The sequence below is a fragment of the Leuciscus leuciscus genome (assembly GCF_965113295.1).
Source record: "Leuciscus leuciscus genome assembly, chromosome: 20".
Taxonomy (NCBI): Eukaryota; Metazoa; Chordata; class Actinopteri; order Cypriniformes; family Leuciscidae; genus Leuciscus; species Leuciscus leuciscus.
In genome coordinates this window covers 13,504,629-13,522,426 of record NC_138744.1, presented here as the reverse complement: position 1 = coordinate 13,522,426, position 17,798 = coordinate 13,504,629, and the positions used below count along the sequence as shown (strand labels likewise).

The following is a 17,798-nucleotide window of genomic DNA, read 5'->3' as shown; positions in this document are numbered from 1 at the left end:
TAAAAACACCCTCACATCATCAGCAACAGGAAGACAACACATGGAGACAACACCGCCTCCTGTGAGATTGGAATCTCTGATGTATTCCTGCTCTTCTCCTGGAGTTTTCCATGCGAGTGCTCTTTCGTTTGGAGATTCAGAATGCTTGTCTCTTTAAAGTGCAGTACTAGATTTGTAAAACTGAGATCATCAAGTGCATTTTATTTGAACCAAACTATATTATCTGGATGGGACAGGAAAACACCCAGCTCATAAATGCAGATGAAAGTGGACTTGAACTTTCTTCCTGGACATTGAGGCATTTAAAGAGCTTTAGCTGGAGATTGCGAAGTCCGACGTGCAGCTAATTCATAATTACAACCATCTGAACGTCCATTCAGTACTCTAAACATATTTTTTTTATATTATTATTTAGTCACATCATTACACAAACACATTGACAAATGCACGCATATTCATAACACTTCTCATTCTCTCTGTAGTGCTGAAGTGATGTGCACTTAGCTGCTGCTTTGCTCTTGGATAAAATCTCCAGCACAGCAAAGCTGTTAATGGCCAGAAGTCAGCAGGTGCTTCAACATCAATCAATCTCTCTCTCTGTCATACACACACAAACACACTGTGCTCTTCTGGTTTAATTTTTCCATGTACCCAATCACTTCAATTACACCTGCATCAAAGAGGAAGAGGACCTTGACTCAAGAGTGCCAACAGGAAGGTCTGGTTTTCAAACTCATCAACCAGATTTTGGAGATCTTAGTTTCTGATTTCTGAACAAGGGCAAACAGAACTATATGAGCTCTTCAAAATTAGTAGAGCTCATTTTATGGAATTGTTTGAAATAATTCCTCCCCGATTCCTCTTCTGATGGAGCGGTAGCATCAGTCTACCCTGTAATCATCTTTTCAACTAAAATGCCAATCTTTATGTCTACAGCTTCATGGCCTCTTGTCGTCATGGTTGCCGAGCGCAAGAGCGGCCATGCTGAACTAAACTACCCACAAGGCCGTGCTCTGCTTCTCTCTGCATTTCCACCCATCTGGATCAGCTTAAAAATTTATCTGAACTGTGAGGTAGAGAAAGATGGAAAAGAAAACTAAAAAAAATTGTACACTCGTATCGCACACTTTTATAAGCCTATAACTGCTTCTCTGCTTGAGGAATGCTGTATTCTGATATTTCAGGTCAATATTTCCCATTGTTTCTGACCTTTGGATGTAATGCAGTGTAACTGAACACCTCCAGACATAAACCCAAACATATCTTCATTTATCATTCGTAGAGAATGAAGGCTTGTCTTTATTTTGGTCTTGAATCTGCCCCCCTGTGAACAGAATACTCAAATCATAATGTTCTCTTCGTGACTGCAGAACATTGGGTTCAGTATAATACAACCATGACCTCACATCCTCTAGTCTAGAATGAGGTAATGTTAGACAGACCTCCCTTACATCACACAGATTCCTGCGCTAATATAATTTGTAACCCTATACTGGCTTATGTTAAACCGCATTAGAAGAGAAACATGACAGGCTTGACATTACAGACAAAAAATGGTGCCAGAGAATGGTGCCAGAGTCTGATTCTATAGTTTAGTTGCTTTTTAGTTGCAGTCAAACTTTAGATTTCCGTTAAGCAGTCCTCTATAAATGTGCTCAGTTTTTCCCCCCAAAGGCTGTTTTTGTTTTAAGATTTATTAACTTCCTTGTGTCCATTTTTGATGAGCATGATTGGAAATCTCCATTTTAAAGACTGAGAGCAATTTTCCTTCTATGTTGATGATGCATTTCTTTTTTAAACAGGAAGTTTAGGTGGGAAATATTAGGGGATCATCTTTTGTTAAGTCACATTGCAGGTGGCAGGTGGTATTTGGGGGTGGGACTCTCTTGTTCTAGAGAGCACTTGATTGGACGAAAATCAGTGAAGTGCAATATGACTATGAGTCTTCTATATTGAGAGACTAAATTTGTGATTAAATTCTAAAAGTGAAATGCAAATTTTGGGAATTACACTACACCTCAAAGATTGACTGAAATCCACAAAAACTCTTTTACAATGTTAAAATAATATTGTGTTTAAATGGATGGTTCGGAGTAAAATCAACCTAGGGTCCTTTGCACCATGACCTCGAGCCAACCAAGATCAAACCCCCCCCCCCCCCCCCCCCCCCCCCACCCCCCAGAAGCCTTTTTTCTCTTGGTCGAACATTATTAAAGTTAGAGCTTATTAAAGATATCTACCGAATAGCTTAGTGCAGGCGCTAATGGATCCCAGGTTGTATCTCGGAAATTACCCCACTAAAAATGCCCAGAATGGTACCAAACTTCTACAGTAGTACAAATAGGTTCTGACTCTGCCTAAACGAGGCATTAGAAAGTTTGTAAGTACATCAAGAGTTTATTTAAATAACACTTGCCTGACGGCTCACGCTACTGCTAACCCGGACGTCGACGTCACTTCAGTGGTTTGGGAAAAGCCCGTAAAAGTCCTGGCAGAAAGCTATGCATAAGGATGTAGTGTAACGACACCCAGTTCCAGGAATGCACTAATATTTTGTTGGAAGTACCAGTTTGCAACAATTATTAGTTAACACTAAGTTGTCAACACTTCGGAAAAAATAATAATTCATTGTTACAGTACATCCTTATGCATCGCTTTCTGCCAGGACTTTTACGGGCTTTTCCCAAACCACTGAAGTGACGTCGACGTCCGGGTTAGCAGTAGCATGAGTACACAGAACCTATTTGTACTACTGTAGAAGTTTGGTACCATTCTGGGCATTATTAGTGGGGTAATTTACAAGATACAACCTTGGATCCATTAGCGCCTGTACTAAGCTATTCGGCAGATATCTTTAAATAAGCTCTAACTTTAATAATGTTCGACCAAGGGAAAAAAGGCTTCTGGGGGGGTGTTTGGCTCGAGGTCATGGTGCAAAGGACCCTAGGTTGATTTTACTCCGAACCATCCCTTTAAGATATAAAAGAGTCTGGGTCATAATGGCCCAGTTTCACTGACAGGGCTTAGATTAAGCCAGGATTAGGCCTTAGTTCAATCAGGATATTTAAGTACCTTTAAAGACCCACTGTGGTGAAAATCAAGTTTTTAATGTTGTTTGATGTGGTGTTTTTAATATGCTTTAAGACAATCCATGTGCAAATTCACCAGTCAATACCATTGCTGAGTATTTTCTCCTTAAAACTGCACTGAACCAAAGACACGAATCAAAGACAAAGAATCAAAAACGCGATTTCAAATCGACGGTGTTTCTGACAACACAAACTACCTTGTAACTAATCACGTCAACGTGTGATTGTCAATGATTGGATCTCTGGGCTGGTATGAGTGAGTGGAGGCGGGGCTCATTTGCATATTCATAGAACCGCGTACACTAAATGAGGCAAGAGTGTAGAGTTACATTCAAGCTATTTTAAGGCATGAAGAAAACAATTCAAAGAAAAAAAACGTTTAAATATGTAATTTTGGTGATTAAAGATGATTTTTATGGGAAAAATTATTGACTGCAGTGGGAACGTGCCTTAGACATTTTTTATATTTTGAGACAAAGCAATAGCATTGACATATTTTTAGAGCAAGTTGCTTTCAGTTAAAACATCTCAAACATGCATTTTAGTCTGGGACTAGTCTGAAGCCTTGTCTGTGAAACCAGGGGAAGATGTACTACCGGTGTGCCATTTCATATGAATAAATAATACATTACATAAACATTCATATAAATCCATAAATGTAAAATAAATGCTGACGCAGTCCCTTTAAACCCCATCAGGCTGAATAAATAAGCATGCATAAAGCCCGTCCGTGTCGCTGTCTGCTCCCCTATCATGGTCAACATGCACATGAGAAAATGGGCTTCAAGGATTCCATCCAGATCAATAGAACTGCTATTTCCTGTTGTAATTATCTGAGCGTTTTGTGAGTGTTGCGCCTGCATTTTAGAGTCGATATTCTTTAGAAAAACGGACTGAAGAACCCTAATCACTGGGTAAAGGGAAGGGTGGCACAGGCTTAAACATAACAGATCAAGTCCTGCATTTAAATGGGATAGATTAGAGTCAGTGCAGGAATGAAGCTGTAACAGTCTGCTCTGATTGATCAAACATTTTCGTAAATTCTCAGATCATAGAGCTACAGTCATTTCAACTATTCACTCAAAAATAGTGACAGCAGTTAAAAATGGCAAATAGAGAAAACAGAATGAAACAAACAGTAAGAGCAGAGCACACGTTGATGTTGTGAACATGAAGTTGTTTCCTAATTATGTTATTTTCAGAGAACACAAGCGGCCTTGTATACACATAAAAATGTACACTTGTACATTGATTCTGGCTGTCAGTGTAATTGTAGCAGGTTTCTTTTAGAGAATGGCATTGCATTTTCTGAGCTGAGCCCATCATTATCATTCCTGCGGCCATTTTTTCCGATTGCAATTACAACGTACCTCCTCATCTGATTGCATGCTAGCTCCTTGTTGGGAGGGCAGACTCTCTCTGGTGTGATGATATAATGGAGTGCACAGTTTTGAAATAATGGACAATTCTCTTATCTATATCTCTTCTCAGCCCATTCTATTCAGAAGAATAGGAGCCTGCTATGTTTATAAAGTTTAATTAGAAAATTTAAAGGAGAACTCCGGTGAATTTTTAAGTTAATCTTGATCGTTTTACCTTTGTGAGTACTGTCTATAGAAAAAAAAAACGAACCGGATCGGTGCTTGCAACGCGGAGCTGTTACAGTTAATGCCCAGAGCTCCCATTCAGCTAAAACGGCAGTTATGGGGGCATAAACCTAAAGAGTGTCTTTGTGCCTCTTAACAGACACAAAATGCAATTAAAATGTCTGTCCAACTTGAACAGGGCCCTTACATGACAACAAGATTAGCAACTTAGCCATTGTTTAAACTCACCTAAATAGTGTTTTAGACAGCTAGCTGTAGTCTCGCGCTGAAGTCCCGTGGGAACTCAGTTGTAGCCGGAACACGACGCTCCTCCCACCTGCATTATGTGCGCGATTTTTTTTCCCCAAACCACTTCAGCGGAAATCCCGCCCTGCAGCTGATTTCATTGGTTTAGGTTACAGTGACGATTGACATGACCAATGAAAACCTTAGAATCAGCTGCAGGGCGGGATTTCCGCTGAAGTGGTTTGGGGGAAAAAAAATTACGCGCACTATTTACCTTTTTCCGGCTACAACTGAGTTCCCACGGGACTTCAGCGCGAGACTACAGCTAGCTGTCTAAAACACTATTTAGGTGAGTTTAAACAATGGCTAAGTTGCTAAACGCATCTTGTTGTCATGTAAGGGCCCTGTTCATGTTGGACAGACATTTTAATTGCATTTTGTGTCTGTTAAGAGGCACAAAGACACTCTTTAGGTTTATGCCCCCATAACTGCCGTTTTAGCTGAATGGGAGCTCTGGGCATTAACTGTAACAGCTCCGCGTTGCAAGCACCGATCCGGTTCGTTTTTTTTTTCTATAGACAGTACTCACAAAGGTAAAACGATCAAGATTAACTTAAAAATTCACCGGAGTTCTCCTTTAAGGTTGGCCCATTACCTTTGATTTGGCCAGCCATATCATATCACAAGACAATTTATCTTCTTGTTTTAACATTTTGTTTTGTTTTTATTTTTCATTGAAAAGTGTACAATATAAATGAATTGACAATTGTAAATTTTAATGATATAATTCAACAATTACTTCAGTTATTCAGTTAGATATAATTCAATTACTTTTGGTAGAAATTTCTGTCAGCTTTGTTTATTAAAGGAATGAATAATACTTTAAAGGTGGGGTAGGTAATCCTGTTCAGAAACACTTTTTTTTATACTGGGTGAAATGGTCCTTCCATCCTGATAGTAGTCAATACATTATGTGTTTAGAAAAAGGAATGAAAAAAATCAGACCTCTGTAGCAGCTGCAGGACAGTAAAAACTCTGACCAATCACTGCCATTCGGTGCGAATGTAAAGAACCAATCAGATGCCTTCATGTCTCGTGCCCGCCCCGAGCCCCACTGCGCGCGCTGCCCTGCGTGCACTCATCACATGTCACCGTTCCCGGAAATATTCAGCTCAAAGCACCTGCATATGCAGTCAGCGAAGGCAAACAAGGCAAAAACTACTTCCTCGGACCCTGCCCGCACTCTTGAACGACCTCCTCTGCTTCGCCCTCAACCCCGGACCTGTCCTCGAGCCGACGATGCGGTACTTTTCTCCGGACTCGGAGTGTACGTTAGTCTTCATTAGAGTCAACAATGTTTTCATCATGGAAACTCTTACATACAAAACACCGTATATGTTATGAATCTTACACGAAATTCATCTTCATCACAGTGTAACTGATGGTAATGGAAAAACGTGTATCAATGCAACCTGTTTTTAGTTTTGCCTTATAAATATAGCTCGTTACCGAATGAAACTTTACCATTATCGATATGCTAGCTTGATAGTGAGTACTAAAAGAAATCTTATTTGTTTATATTCATAGTGATAAAGTTAGGTATTTTATTACATGTGATTCTGACATGATGTCACTGTATGTACTGCGCTCCTTCCTCTCCACTCGTCTCAGGTAATAAATGCGTCTTGTTCCAGCCTGAGCGTTTGGCGTCGCGCGTTCATGTGTTTTGGGGGCGTGGCTTTGGAAGGAGCTCAGAAGGGAGGGGGTGGAGTGAATGGAAATAATGAGCTGTGTTTATTGCAGATTAAAAGGTCTACAGTCACTCGATTTTTAAATTTTCTTTTTCAGAGTACTTACATTTTAATTATGTATTGGTATATAAAGACAGTTTAAACAAATTTGGAATGTTTTTTTTTTTAGAAAAATGATTACCTACCCTACCTTTAAGGTGAAAGAAAAGGTAAGGTGCTTAAAATCAAGTTTGCTCACATGAGACAAATTGTAGCAGTTGCCTAAAAAAGCTTTTTTATGTTACATGAAGTGGGTCATCTTATTGCTGAAAATACTGAGTGTAGCTTTAAATAGTTGTGGTGTGACATAAATATTTAAAATACATTCTCAATGTGAGGTCAGTTGTTTTGTTGCTCGTCATTTTAGATAAAGTATAATATGTCACTGCTTCAGATGCCATGTTGACTACCGGTTCACAGTATGTTCTTCTTAGATGCCTTCTTACAGTACCTAAGCAACCAACTAGTGCTATTTGTAGACTGAACTCTGTTGAGTATATGCAGAAGTTAAACTCTATTTGGCCCACAAAAACACCCAGGTCTGTCACTCCTCTCCTGGGAAAACATGTTTAGGAATGTTTTTACGTGTACGTCTGAGGAAAGCTCAGTGCCTGAACTCATTTGCTCAGTGCTAGTTAATATTTAACAGCATTGAAAATAGCAATTCTCCCCGTTAGGTTGGAGCAGTCCCTCTCAAGGGCTTCATCTGATAATGATGTGCATTTGAGTGTGACTGCTTTATCTCTCTGACGGGTTGCTTCTCACACCTGACATTCTCCTTTCCCAAACAGAATTGCATTTATACTATGGATGTGCCTTCGTAATCATAGCAAATGTAGTTAGTGCAGTCGCTCTTGTCCTGATCTGTCGTGAACGGTCTTTCTTTCTTTCTTTCTTTCTTTCTTTCTTTCTTTCTTTCTTTCTTTCTTTCTTTCTTTCTTTCTTTCTTTCTTTCTGACAGTGTAGGTATATGGCAAAAGTCATGTTGGGCAAATGTAAAGGTCTTGTTCTGTGGTAGTTCAGTATTGACTTGAGACACAAAGAACTGAACCTCTGACTCACTCACAGTAGGACTTTACCCTCTTATATTCCCCATTTTCACATGTATGTGTTACTTTAGTAGCCTGCAGACTGATATTGTGTGCTATATTTTACCCTCTTTACTTGGCTGGTTAACCAGCTAAATTGATACCTGAGTAGAGAAAAAAGGCTGTTGCCTTCCCTTTTGCCAAATAGGTAGGAAAATTGCCAAATAGGTAGAAAAATATTCTTTCTGGGTGCAAGAAACAGAAAATCTGAAAAAACTATTTAAAACTGGATGACCACAAACACTGTTTTATGCCAAACGGAGGGGAAAAACTGAAAGAAACTGCCATTCTATTAGTACCGCCCAACCTCCCAAAGCAAAATACAGTCACATACAGATAAAAAAGCATTTGCCACAATGTTCCATTTTTACCATAAGACTAAAGAGTATAAATACTGTTGTACGATACAATTTTCACTGATTAAACTTACCCTTACAATAAATGTTCTTTTAATAACCTTCTGTTGATCCGACTGTCCGTGGGCAAGGATTAAAAAATATTTAAAAGTATAATCTGTAGTTTTCACGAAAGCCCTGGAGCTGTCAAAAGTCCGCCAGATGATGCGTTTTACATCACATTGTTCATTTACATCAATGCAAAAATAAAATGTATGTTTATTCACCTACATGTCGTTCCAAACAGAGAATGCTGAAGAACGTTGGGATCCAAACAACAATGGTTCTGATTGACTTTCATTTTATGGACAAAAAACACTGAGACATTTCTCAAAATATTTTCTTTTGTGCACTGTAATTCATACAGGTTTGGAACGACAGGGGGAAGTAAATAATAACAGAATTAAAACATTTTGGGTGAACTATCCATTTAAAATGGTATGATCAGCCAGTCTCTGATTTGTTGCTGATCCCAAAATAAAATTCTACCAGCTAATGACCAGATATTAGACCAGTTAGAAACCAGTGTGTTTCCTTTGTGTACGGAGGCAAAGAGATGTTTTTTTAAGTCCTTTTGAGAAAATTACAAAGCTTTCAAATTTGGTTGTTGAGCATACAGATGCTATGTTACGTTTTGAAATATACACACATTTGCCCAACTCAACAAGCTTTGTCTGTCGTTGTCATTGGACTCTCTCATTACCCAGATCTACCCAGATCTGCCAATACAAAGATAGACTGAGACAGACTGACTGGCTTGTCTGTCTCCGTCTAGATCCTGTCCCTCTATTCTGACCTTTACTGGTTGACACTGATCTGTTTGTTCTCAGGCTACGTTTACAGGTTAATACTTTTGTTTCAGGTTCCTAAAAAGTATTTTGTTTAAAATACTTACTAATTTTGTTTGATTTGTCCATTGAAGCAGAAATTTTCTGTGTACATGTTGAGTTATATCCTTTGTCTATTTCTGTTATCTTGCCTCTGAAGTCTCAGGTAGATAAATGGATAAATAGATGGATGGATAGATTGATTGATATTCCCCATGATCCTTCACTTGTTATCCATCATTTTATTGGCAGAGAGGTATTAGATATTTGTTCATTTAGAATTCTTCTAAAATTCTAAATCTGTCTCTCACCTTGTTCGTTATTATCCTCAAACTGAAATCACATTGTTACTGAGCAACACACACACACACACACACACACACACACACACACACACACACACACACACACACACACACACACACACACACACACACACACACACACACACACACACACACACACACACACACACACACACACACACAAACACACCACACGCACACATAAGTAACTGGCTATTAGCTTATGTCTCCTGTAATTACCCTCCTTCACACACACACACACACACACACACACACACACACACACACACACACACAAACACACAAACACACACACACAAACACACCACACGCACACATAAGTAACTGGCTATTAGCTTATGTCTCCTGTAATTACCCTCCTTCTGCAAATGACTGTCTGGAATCAAGTTCTAACACTCTCTCTCTCTCCCCGTCTCTGTGATCACTTCACTCATTTGATCAGAGTTAATGAAGCATTTTGCTTTCTTTCCCTATTTGTGGTTCCTTCCTGTATGTTTTTTTGTTATCAGAAATGTTGAGGAGAAGCTTAACATCCTTTTCATATAAAATCTATCCCTTATCATTTTTATGAAACATCCTGTTCAGCACAATATCACATGAATAATGGAAATAGAAAATGTTTCTACTGGTTATATTTACACTGTGAGAATAATTTTCTTTATCAGTTTTTTTTTTACTTCTTTTCCAATAAAAATATCTAAACGTCTTTTAAACATGATATATTTATTTGAGAAGCAAAACTGCCTAAGATATTAAGACCTATTTTCAGAGAATGTTTTATATATTTTTATATTGTGTATATATATATATATATATATATATATATATATATATATATATATATATATATATATATACAAATATATAAGTAACTTTATTGACCTATAACCTTTTTTTTTTTTTTTTTTTTTTTTTTTACAAAAAACTTCAAAATATTTATATAAAATAAGCATAACAAATTTACTTTAATATGTATATTCTCTGTGGGCAGCTCGTGGCTCAGTGGTTAGCACTGTTTCCTCACAGCAAGAAGGTTAGAGCGGATTGGAGGATGGATGGATGGATTGATTCTATGAAAATATCTTAATATCTCATGCAATTTTGCATGTGGATAAAAGTGAACTTATCTTACAAATAAATGTATATTTATATTTATTTACATACATTTATATTTTTTAAGAGATTTATATTACTGGAAAAGGCAAAAATACTGATTAGGAAAATGATATTATGCATTGTGAATGAATCATCAAAGTCATGTTTTAATGTATGACGTGCGATGCTAAAAGCATAGAACAGACAGTCCAGATTCACTCAGAGCCATAAATGCATTAATGCACCATACAGACACACTTACACACACATGAACTAAAATGAACGTGCACACGCTAATTCCTGTCTGGATGCATTATACTGGCACGTCATGCTGAAGTAATGACATTATGATATTGATTGCGAAGTCATTTCTGGTAAACACGCTAATGGTGGTACAAAAAAGCTATATTTGAGCTCCTATCACTTAAGGAAGCTGGATATCCTCAATTCTCCATAGAACCAGAATATGTGCTCGTGTGTTAAGGGGAGGGAATTATGAGGAGACTAAAGTTTTTTCTCATGTCGAAATCCTTTGTTCTCTCTCTCTTTCTCATTGCAGTGGTGTTTGTATGCTGTTCTCCAGATATTTTCCGGCAGTTGATGGTGCACTTCCACAGGGCAGGTCTCCCTAAGGAGGAGTATGTCTTCTTCTACATTGACATCTTTGGACGCAGTTTGGAGTCCAGGCCTTCGCAGCCATGGGCCAGAGGAGACCCAGATGATGTCTTTGCGAAGGAGGCGTTCCAGGTAATTAAAGCCTTTCATAAAACAAGAGAGAGGGGGATGGACAAATAGTGATGAGGAGATACACTGCCAATAATCATTTTCAGTTTCATTCATTTTGTATTTTTAAATATCAATAATAATCTTTAAAATTTAATTATTACTATATAAATATGATAATATTAAAACTTTATAATATTTGCATAAAATATTAATTTATTTTCTGAGAAATTATCTTTGTTTTTTCTTACTCCACTGACATTTTTTTTTAAATAACTAAATAATGCACAAAGGAACAGGATGCATTGCACTTTTGCTCTCTTTCTCCCCAAATGGTAAAGGTTGAACATAATTATATATCTGTGTGGTTTTTTTCTTGTTTATAGCAAAAAAATTAATAAATGTGAAGCGGTTTATGCTTAACAGAGGAACATTTTAATTCAATATATTCTCTAATAAAATAAATGGTTACTCTGGTTTGTAGACTAGAAGACTGTTAGGTTAGGGTTGGGGTCAGTAGAATAAGTTGACAAGTTGACATGTAGTTGTAAGTTACTTTATAGTCAATTGAATGTCTGTAAGGGGACCATCAAATTAAGTGTTACCAAATAAACTTAATTCAAGGTATTTTCTCTGAATTTAGTCAGGTTGTCTGTATTGCTCTCAAAGGAGGTGTCACAGGTTGTTGTAATCAGCTGTCTTTTTTAAAAATCTGTCCAGTAAGACCTATGTCTGGACACACACACACACACACACACACACACACACACACACACACACACACACACACACACACACACACACACACACACACACACACACACACACACACACACACACACACACACACACACACACACACACACACACACACACACACACACACACACACACACACACACACACACACACACACACACACACACACACACAATCAACATCCTTAGTTTCATGGTCTGTTAAGTTTTGCTACCAGAAATATAACTGATATTATACAATTTGAGATAATAATTATTATGATCATGATAAAGGAGAAGAGAGACAGTTATGAAGCTTTTTCATCAGAATTGTTGTCTCATCTCTTGAACCTTAAAGGGATACTCCACTTTAAAATGAAAATTCTGTCATCATATACTCACCCTCATGTTGTTTCAAACCTGTATGAATTTCTTTCTTCTGCTGAACAGAAAGGAAGATATTTAGAAGAATGTCAGTAACAAGACAGTTTCTGGTACCATTGACTTCCATAGTATATATTTTTTCCTACTAAACTGTCTGGTTACTGACATTCTTCTAAATATCTTCCTTTCTGTTCAGCAGAAGAAAGAAATTCATACAGGTTTGAAACAACATGAGGGTGAGTATATGATGACAGAATTTTCATTTTAAAGTGGAGTATCCCTTTAAAAAGAGCCTGGCTTTTAGTCTGTATGGTGACATAATAACAATGCATTTTATTTAAACCCCCTATTACACAAAACAATCCCTGCTATGCTTCAGGGGGCTCAAAATCTGAGCCATATTCTTATCAAAAGCTATGCAGGTCACTCTAGCTTCGGTCGGTGTCACAGAACCGCAGTCAGCAACCCCTACTGTGATAACAGCCGCCTGTTTTGATAGTGGAAGGGTTTCTGTGCAGAGCGTGAGAAATGTCTGAACTCCAACACTAAGTACCCACTGATGAACCCACGTACAGCAGATTCAGTACATGCTGATGCTCAATGGAGCTTAGCTTTGGTAGATTATTATTGCACACAATATAAAAACAGACCAACCTGTTTTTATATTTTTATATCTAAATTTTTATATCTAAATTATAACTATTCATATATGTATGTAACTTCATAAGAGAAATACTTCAATCAGTCTAAAAATGTGGGTAACACACACTATACAATAAGGTCTCATTTGTTAGCATTAGTTAATGCATTAACTAACAGTTATCAATATATATTTTTTCTGCATTTAATAACCTTTGTATTTATTAGTATACAATTAACTTTGTATACTAATAACCTAAATATTTATGTTGCTTATAAATTGCAGAAAGATACATGGTCTTATATACAGTTATATACAGTGCAAAACAGGCGTATGTGTGTGTGTATATATATATATATATATATATATATATATACATACACACACATACATATATATATACATATACACTCACAAACACACAGTAGTTGCTTATATATTTGATATATTTTTTTTTAGAATAGATATTTGCCTCTTAGAGTAAATTTGTATATATTTTTTATATTTTTCAGAGTGTGAAGATTCTGACCTACCTTGAGCCACAGAATCAGGAGTACAAAGAGTTTGTCACTCATCTAAAATCGGATGCCAAACAGATGTTCAACTTCACAGTGGATGATTCTTTGGTAAGAGAGATCATTATGAAGTGATTTATCTTTACCTTTAAATTTTTCATTATTTTATTATTATGCCTATTCTGTCAAGACTGTACTGTGCTCTCCATCTTTTCCATCTTCCGTTGCAATTACTATTTATTTCTTTATTCTCTTATCTCGTTAAAAATTCTGTGTGCCTCCATTACAGCCAGGCTTCTCTCATAAAGAGATTGAAGCTCAAAATGAATAAATTCATATTTTTCAGCCAAGTGCATTTATGTGTGTTTACCGTTTTTTTCTATAATAGTCATCTATTCACTAAATAATGCACAAAGGAACAGGATGCAATGCACTTTTGCTCTCTTTCTCTCCAAATGGTAAAGGTTGAACATAATTATATACGTGTGTGTGTGTGTGTTTGAGGTAGCCTTACAAGCCAGACCCACATCAAGGTCTGGGAACACACCATTATCAGGGCTCAATCCGAGGGGCGGGATAAACGGTTGTCTTTCAAATTCCCTCTGCACACAATAGGATAGCGCTACAACCAACCACCAGCGGAGCTAGTTGATAGATTGAACTTTTGCTGTATCCGGTCGGCAAAACTCCGAACACATCTTCCTTTTTTAAGAATTACTTCAGTGCCATTCTTTGTTCTTTTCTCAAAGAAAAGCTTAACTCTAAGTCTTCCAGAGTCACGGCCAAAGCCGATTCGAAAGACCGCTGTTCGCCAGCAGCAGCTCTTCTTTGTTTTCAAGTAGCAGGGAATTCACACGGAACCGTCACAACTCTGCCGTCATTATGTTAAGCCCGCCCATCTACTCTATACACGATGTGATTGGCCTGACTAGAGTTTGGTTTTTCCAGCGAGTCGCAAGCCAACGAAGAGTTACTAAACGACCCTGGCTGCAAATTACATTTGCTGCTGCTAGGGTGCGTCTAGATTTCTAGGCTATGTTTGAGGCCCAGGTTATGAAATTAATGTGACGTACACCTGCAATTTTCAGGTCAAATGGTTTAAGCTGCTCTGCATCCATCAGGAGAATGTATTTTAATGCAAGAAAAAAAAAAAGTCTATTTAGCTGTGTTTGTGTATTGCCTTTTAATGGGTCTGCTGGTTATTAGAGAGTATGGTGCATATAATAGGTGTGTAGACAGGAAATTTAGTTCAATTCAGCAAATTCAACTGTCTGATATTTTTTTCACAGTGCATCTCAAAACAACATGCATACAGACACAGGAGAGAAAACAGGGTATTTAACACCAGGGTGTGCTCCTGAGAGGAACTCTATGTTTATCTCTGTTCTCTCCTAGTCGAACAAGCTGTATGAGCACATCTGTCTGAATTTGTATGAGGCTTTGTGGATTTTCCACTCAGTGTGGATTCTAATTGAGAGGTTTGCTTCGGAGACCATATTCAAGTGTTTTTCTGTGTCCCAGTTCACATACAGAAAGTGACAGGGCTTGAGTGAGATGAAATATGAAAAGAAAAAACTCTTTACCCAGCGACTTCGCCTTAAAAAAGCAATCTCTCATCAGTTCTGTTCATTTACATGCAAATGAATCTCTGCGGGGGTAAAATGGTCTGAATGGATTGGGACAAAAGATTAAGAGATGAAGCACTTTACCCTGTGCCTCACATAGTCTGACTTTATTTTTTAATTTCTGACAAATATTTGGTAAAGGATTCAGATCAGGTGTATTCAGAAAACCAACAGCATAATAGCAGGCTCCAGGTAGGATGTGTGTCAAGAAAATCAATCTAACATGTCCATCAGTACCAGCACAATTTACTCTGGATGCTGGACTGATTTGTAATGCACATAGTTTTTATGTAAATACACATACATATACTGTATATACATATTGCAATATTATTGATTTTGACTGTACTGACACTATTGGATGAGAACTGAACTGAGCTGGACGATGACATCACTGTTTTCTCCAGAGCAGCTTTATAGCTGAATTAAACTAATTTATTATTTGATGGTCTTTACACAGTTATTGAACAGAACTGAATCAACACTGAACTGACTTCAGCTGAACAATGACACTATTTTCTCTTTAGAGCTGCTTTGCAGCAGAACTGAACTATGTCTGCATCATTGAATCATTATTTTCCTGTTTATCCCTAGAACTATTTGAAAATCTGTATTGTATAAATTGCAAAGGCGTTATTGTGTAAAGGCGACTTGACTTGTAAATTGAAAATAAAGGTTAATACATAGTTGTATAAATCTTTGAGTAGCCTCAGTGATGATTATGAATTTTTCACATGTGCATTCACTTATTTGGATATTTGATTCTTTCAGATGAACATCATCTCAGGTGGTTTCTATGACGGTCTGATGTTGTACTGCAATGCTCTAAATGAGAGTCTTTCAGAGGGACAGGATCGACCTTCAGGAGAATCTGTCACAAAAAGAATGTGGAACCGGACATATTATGGTGAGCACATAATCCAGTTATGAGCTAAGGATTTTTTCTTTCATAGCAACCAAACTATAAAATACAGATCATTAAACTTTGATATAATTTAAAATAAATGTAATAAATAAATAAATAAAATAAAAAAATATTATTAATCTTAATAAAAGTCATAGTATATCTTTATAATGAATAAATAAATACAAATATATATTTTTTAATAAATATGAAATTGGGGCACATCCTTTTTTACCTGTCTACAGTGCTTTGAATGATAAGTAAAACATCATGATGCTGATTTTTTTATCACTGACAGACCACGATCTTTCTGCATAATTTTTTTTGGCATCTATTTTTCCACATAGTGTCATGTGATGCTGATTCATTTTAATAATGTTTGAGAAGCTTTCAAAAGCGAATAATGTCCACCAAATACTGAAGCATATTTCTGGCCTTTTCTCCTCTCTTCTGTAGAGGTCACATCCTGCAGAAATGTCTTTCTTGTCTAACACTTTGGTCAAATTTGGATTACTGAGAAATAGTTGTTAATGTCTCTGGCTGAAGGTCAGGCGTTTTGAAAAAGAAAACAGATTCTTTTTATCTTCTCATGGTGGTTAGGTTGTGTGGGTTGAATGGAGGTTGGTTGAGACATTTTTTTTCTTCTGTTTGCAATATTTTGTGTCTTCAGCTCAATGATCTTCTAATAAAAGAAACATTGCTCCATCACTACAGTAACTCTGAAGGGCAAAGTGATTTTTTATTTTGAGGTGCTTCCATGAGTTTGCTACATTTACATTTTCTGCTGCGTAACAACAACTAAAAAATTTATACAAAAACAAATGCTAGTTTTGTATTGACATTGAATGCAATTTTTTATGTGTTGCTTTTCCAGTATGGTGTAAGGTGTAATAACGACTTTATTTCAGGGAGGCTCTTTAAAAAGCCTTGCCCAGCTTAATTAATCATTAAGAAAGAGAAACAGGCTTTGGTCTGTGCCAGGTCCCGTTTGATTTCTATCAATTAAACAGATTATGTATGGATCTGCCCTGCAGCAAAACGTCTGCCATTAAAGACCCTTCTACAAACAGATGCTCCCTGTAGAGATGGATCTGATAATGCACTTTCCAGAATTATGATGTACTTTCCAGAATTATGATGTAACTTCTATAAATTCTAAGGTTCAGAAAAAGAAAAGCGGTCGCACATGTGTGCAGACACCCACATTTACTGTAGCAGATGACACTTAGCTGCCTATTTAAAAATACATATTAATTAATCACAACCTTAATATGATGGTTTATGCAAAACCTTCATGTGATATCCTACGGTACAGTTTCTTTCTAGAGCTGATATACTGAATTTATTTCAGCAGTGTTGTCTTGTTTGCCTTTGCATATATAAATTGTGTATTCAGAATGTGTTACCTTTTAAGGTTATTGTGTATATACAGTCCTTATGTGAGTGTAGGCCCTTAGGTCTATCTGCATGTGTACATATGTCAATTAAATATGTTAATTCAGTGTGATTAATTATGAAGTAAAAATTAACAGGGTAAAAAATTCTGCAATTAATCAACCTGGTTGAATGGCCCCAAAGTCTGCTTCCGACAGATCGACAAATTCTGTTGAAGGCATCCTGTGGACTATTGATAGACTGATGTTTAGTTCAAGTTTAAGTTCAAGTTCGCTATAGCACATTTACAACAACCACTAGGCTGACCAAAGTGCTTTACAGAACAAACAGATAAATAACAAGAAAATAATACCTGCAAAACAACACATAAAACACAAATAAAATCAGCAAAGCTAAGAGCAACCTTAAAACCGGAGTAGCAAAACAGTATCAG

The 17,798-nt window shown here is 37.0% G+C and overlaps 1 protein-coding gene across 3 annotated transcripts in view; it reads left to right on the top strand.

The window, feature by feature from the left end:
- Positions 1 to 17,798, top strand: part of npr1b (natriuretic peptide receptor 1b) — a 49,872-nt gene that overhangs the window by 6,942 nt on the left and 25,132 nt on the right. For all 3 annotated transcript variants that reach the window (XR_014200648.1, XM_082149794.1, XM_082149795.1), the window contains exons 3-5: positions 11,002 to 11,189; positions 13,439 to 13,552; positions 15,838 to 15,973. Coding sequence is in view for 2 of the 3 variants with exons in the window: in XM_082149794.1 (XP_082005920.1) it covers positions 11,002 to 11,189; positions 13,439 to 13,552; positions 15,838 to 15,973 (438 nt within the window). In the remaining variant the exon portion in view is untranslated. The remainder of the gene's footprint in view (positions 1 to 11,001; positions 11,190 to 13,438; positions 13,553 to 15,837; positions 15,974 to 17,798) is intronic.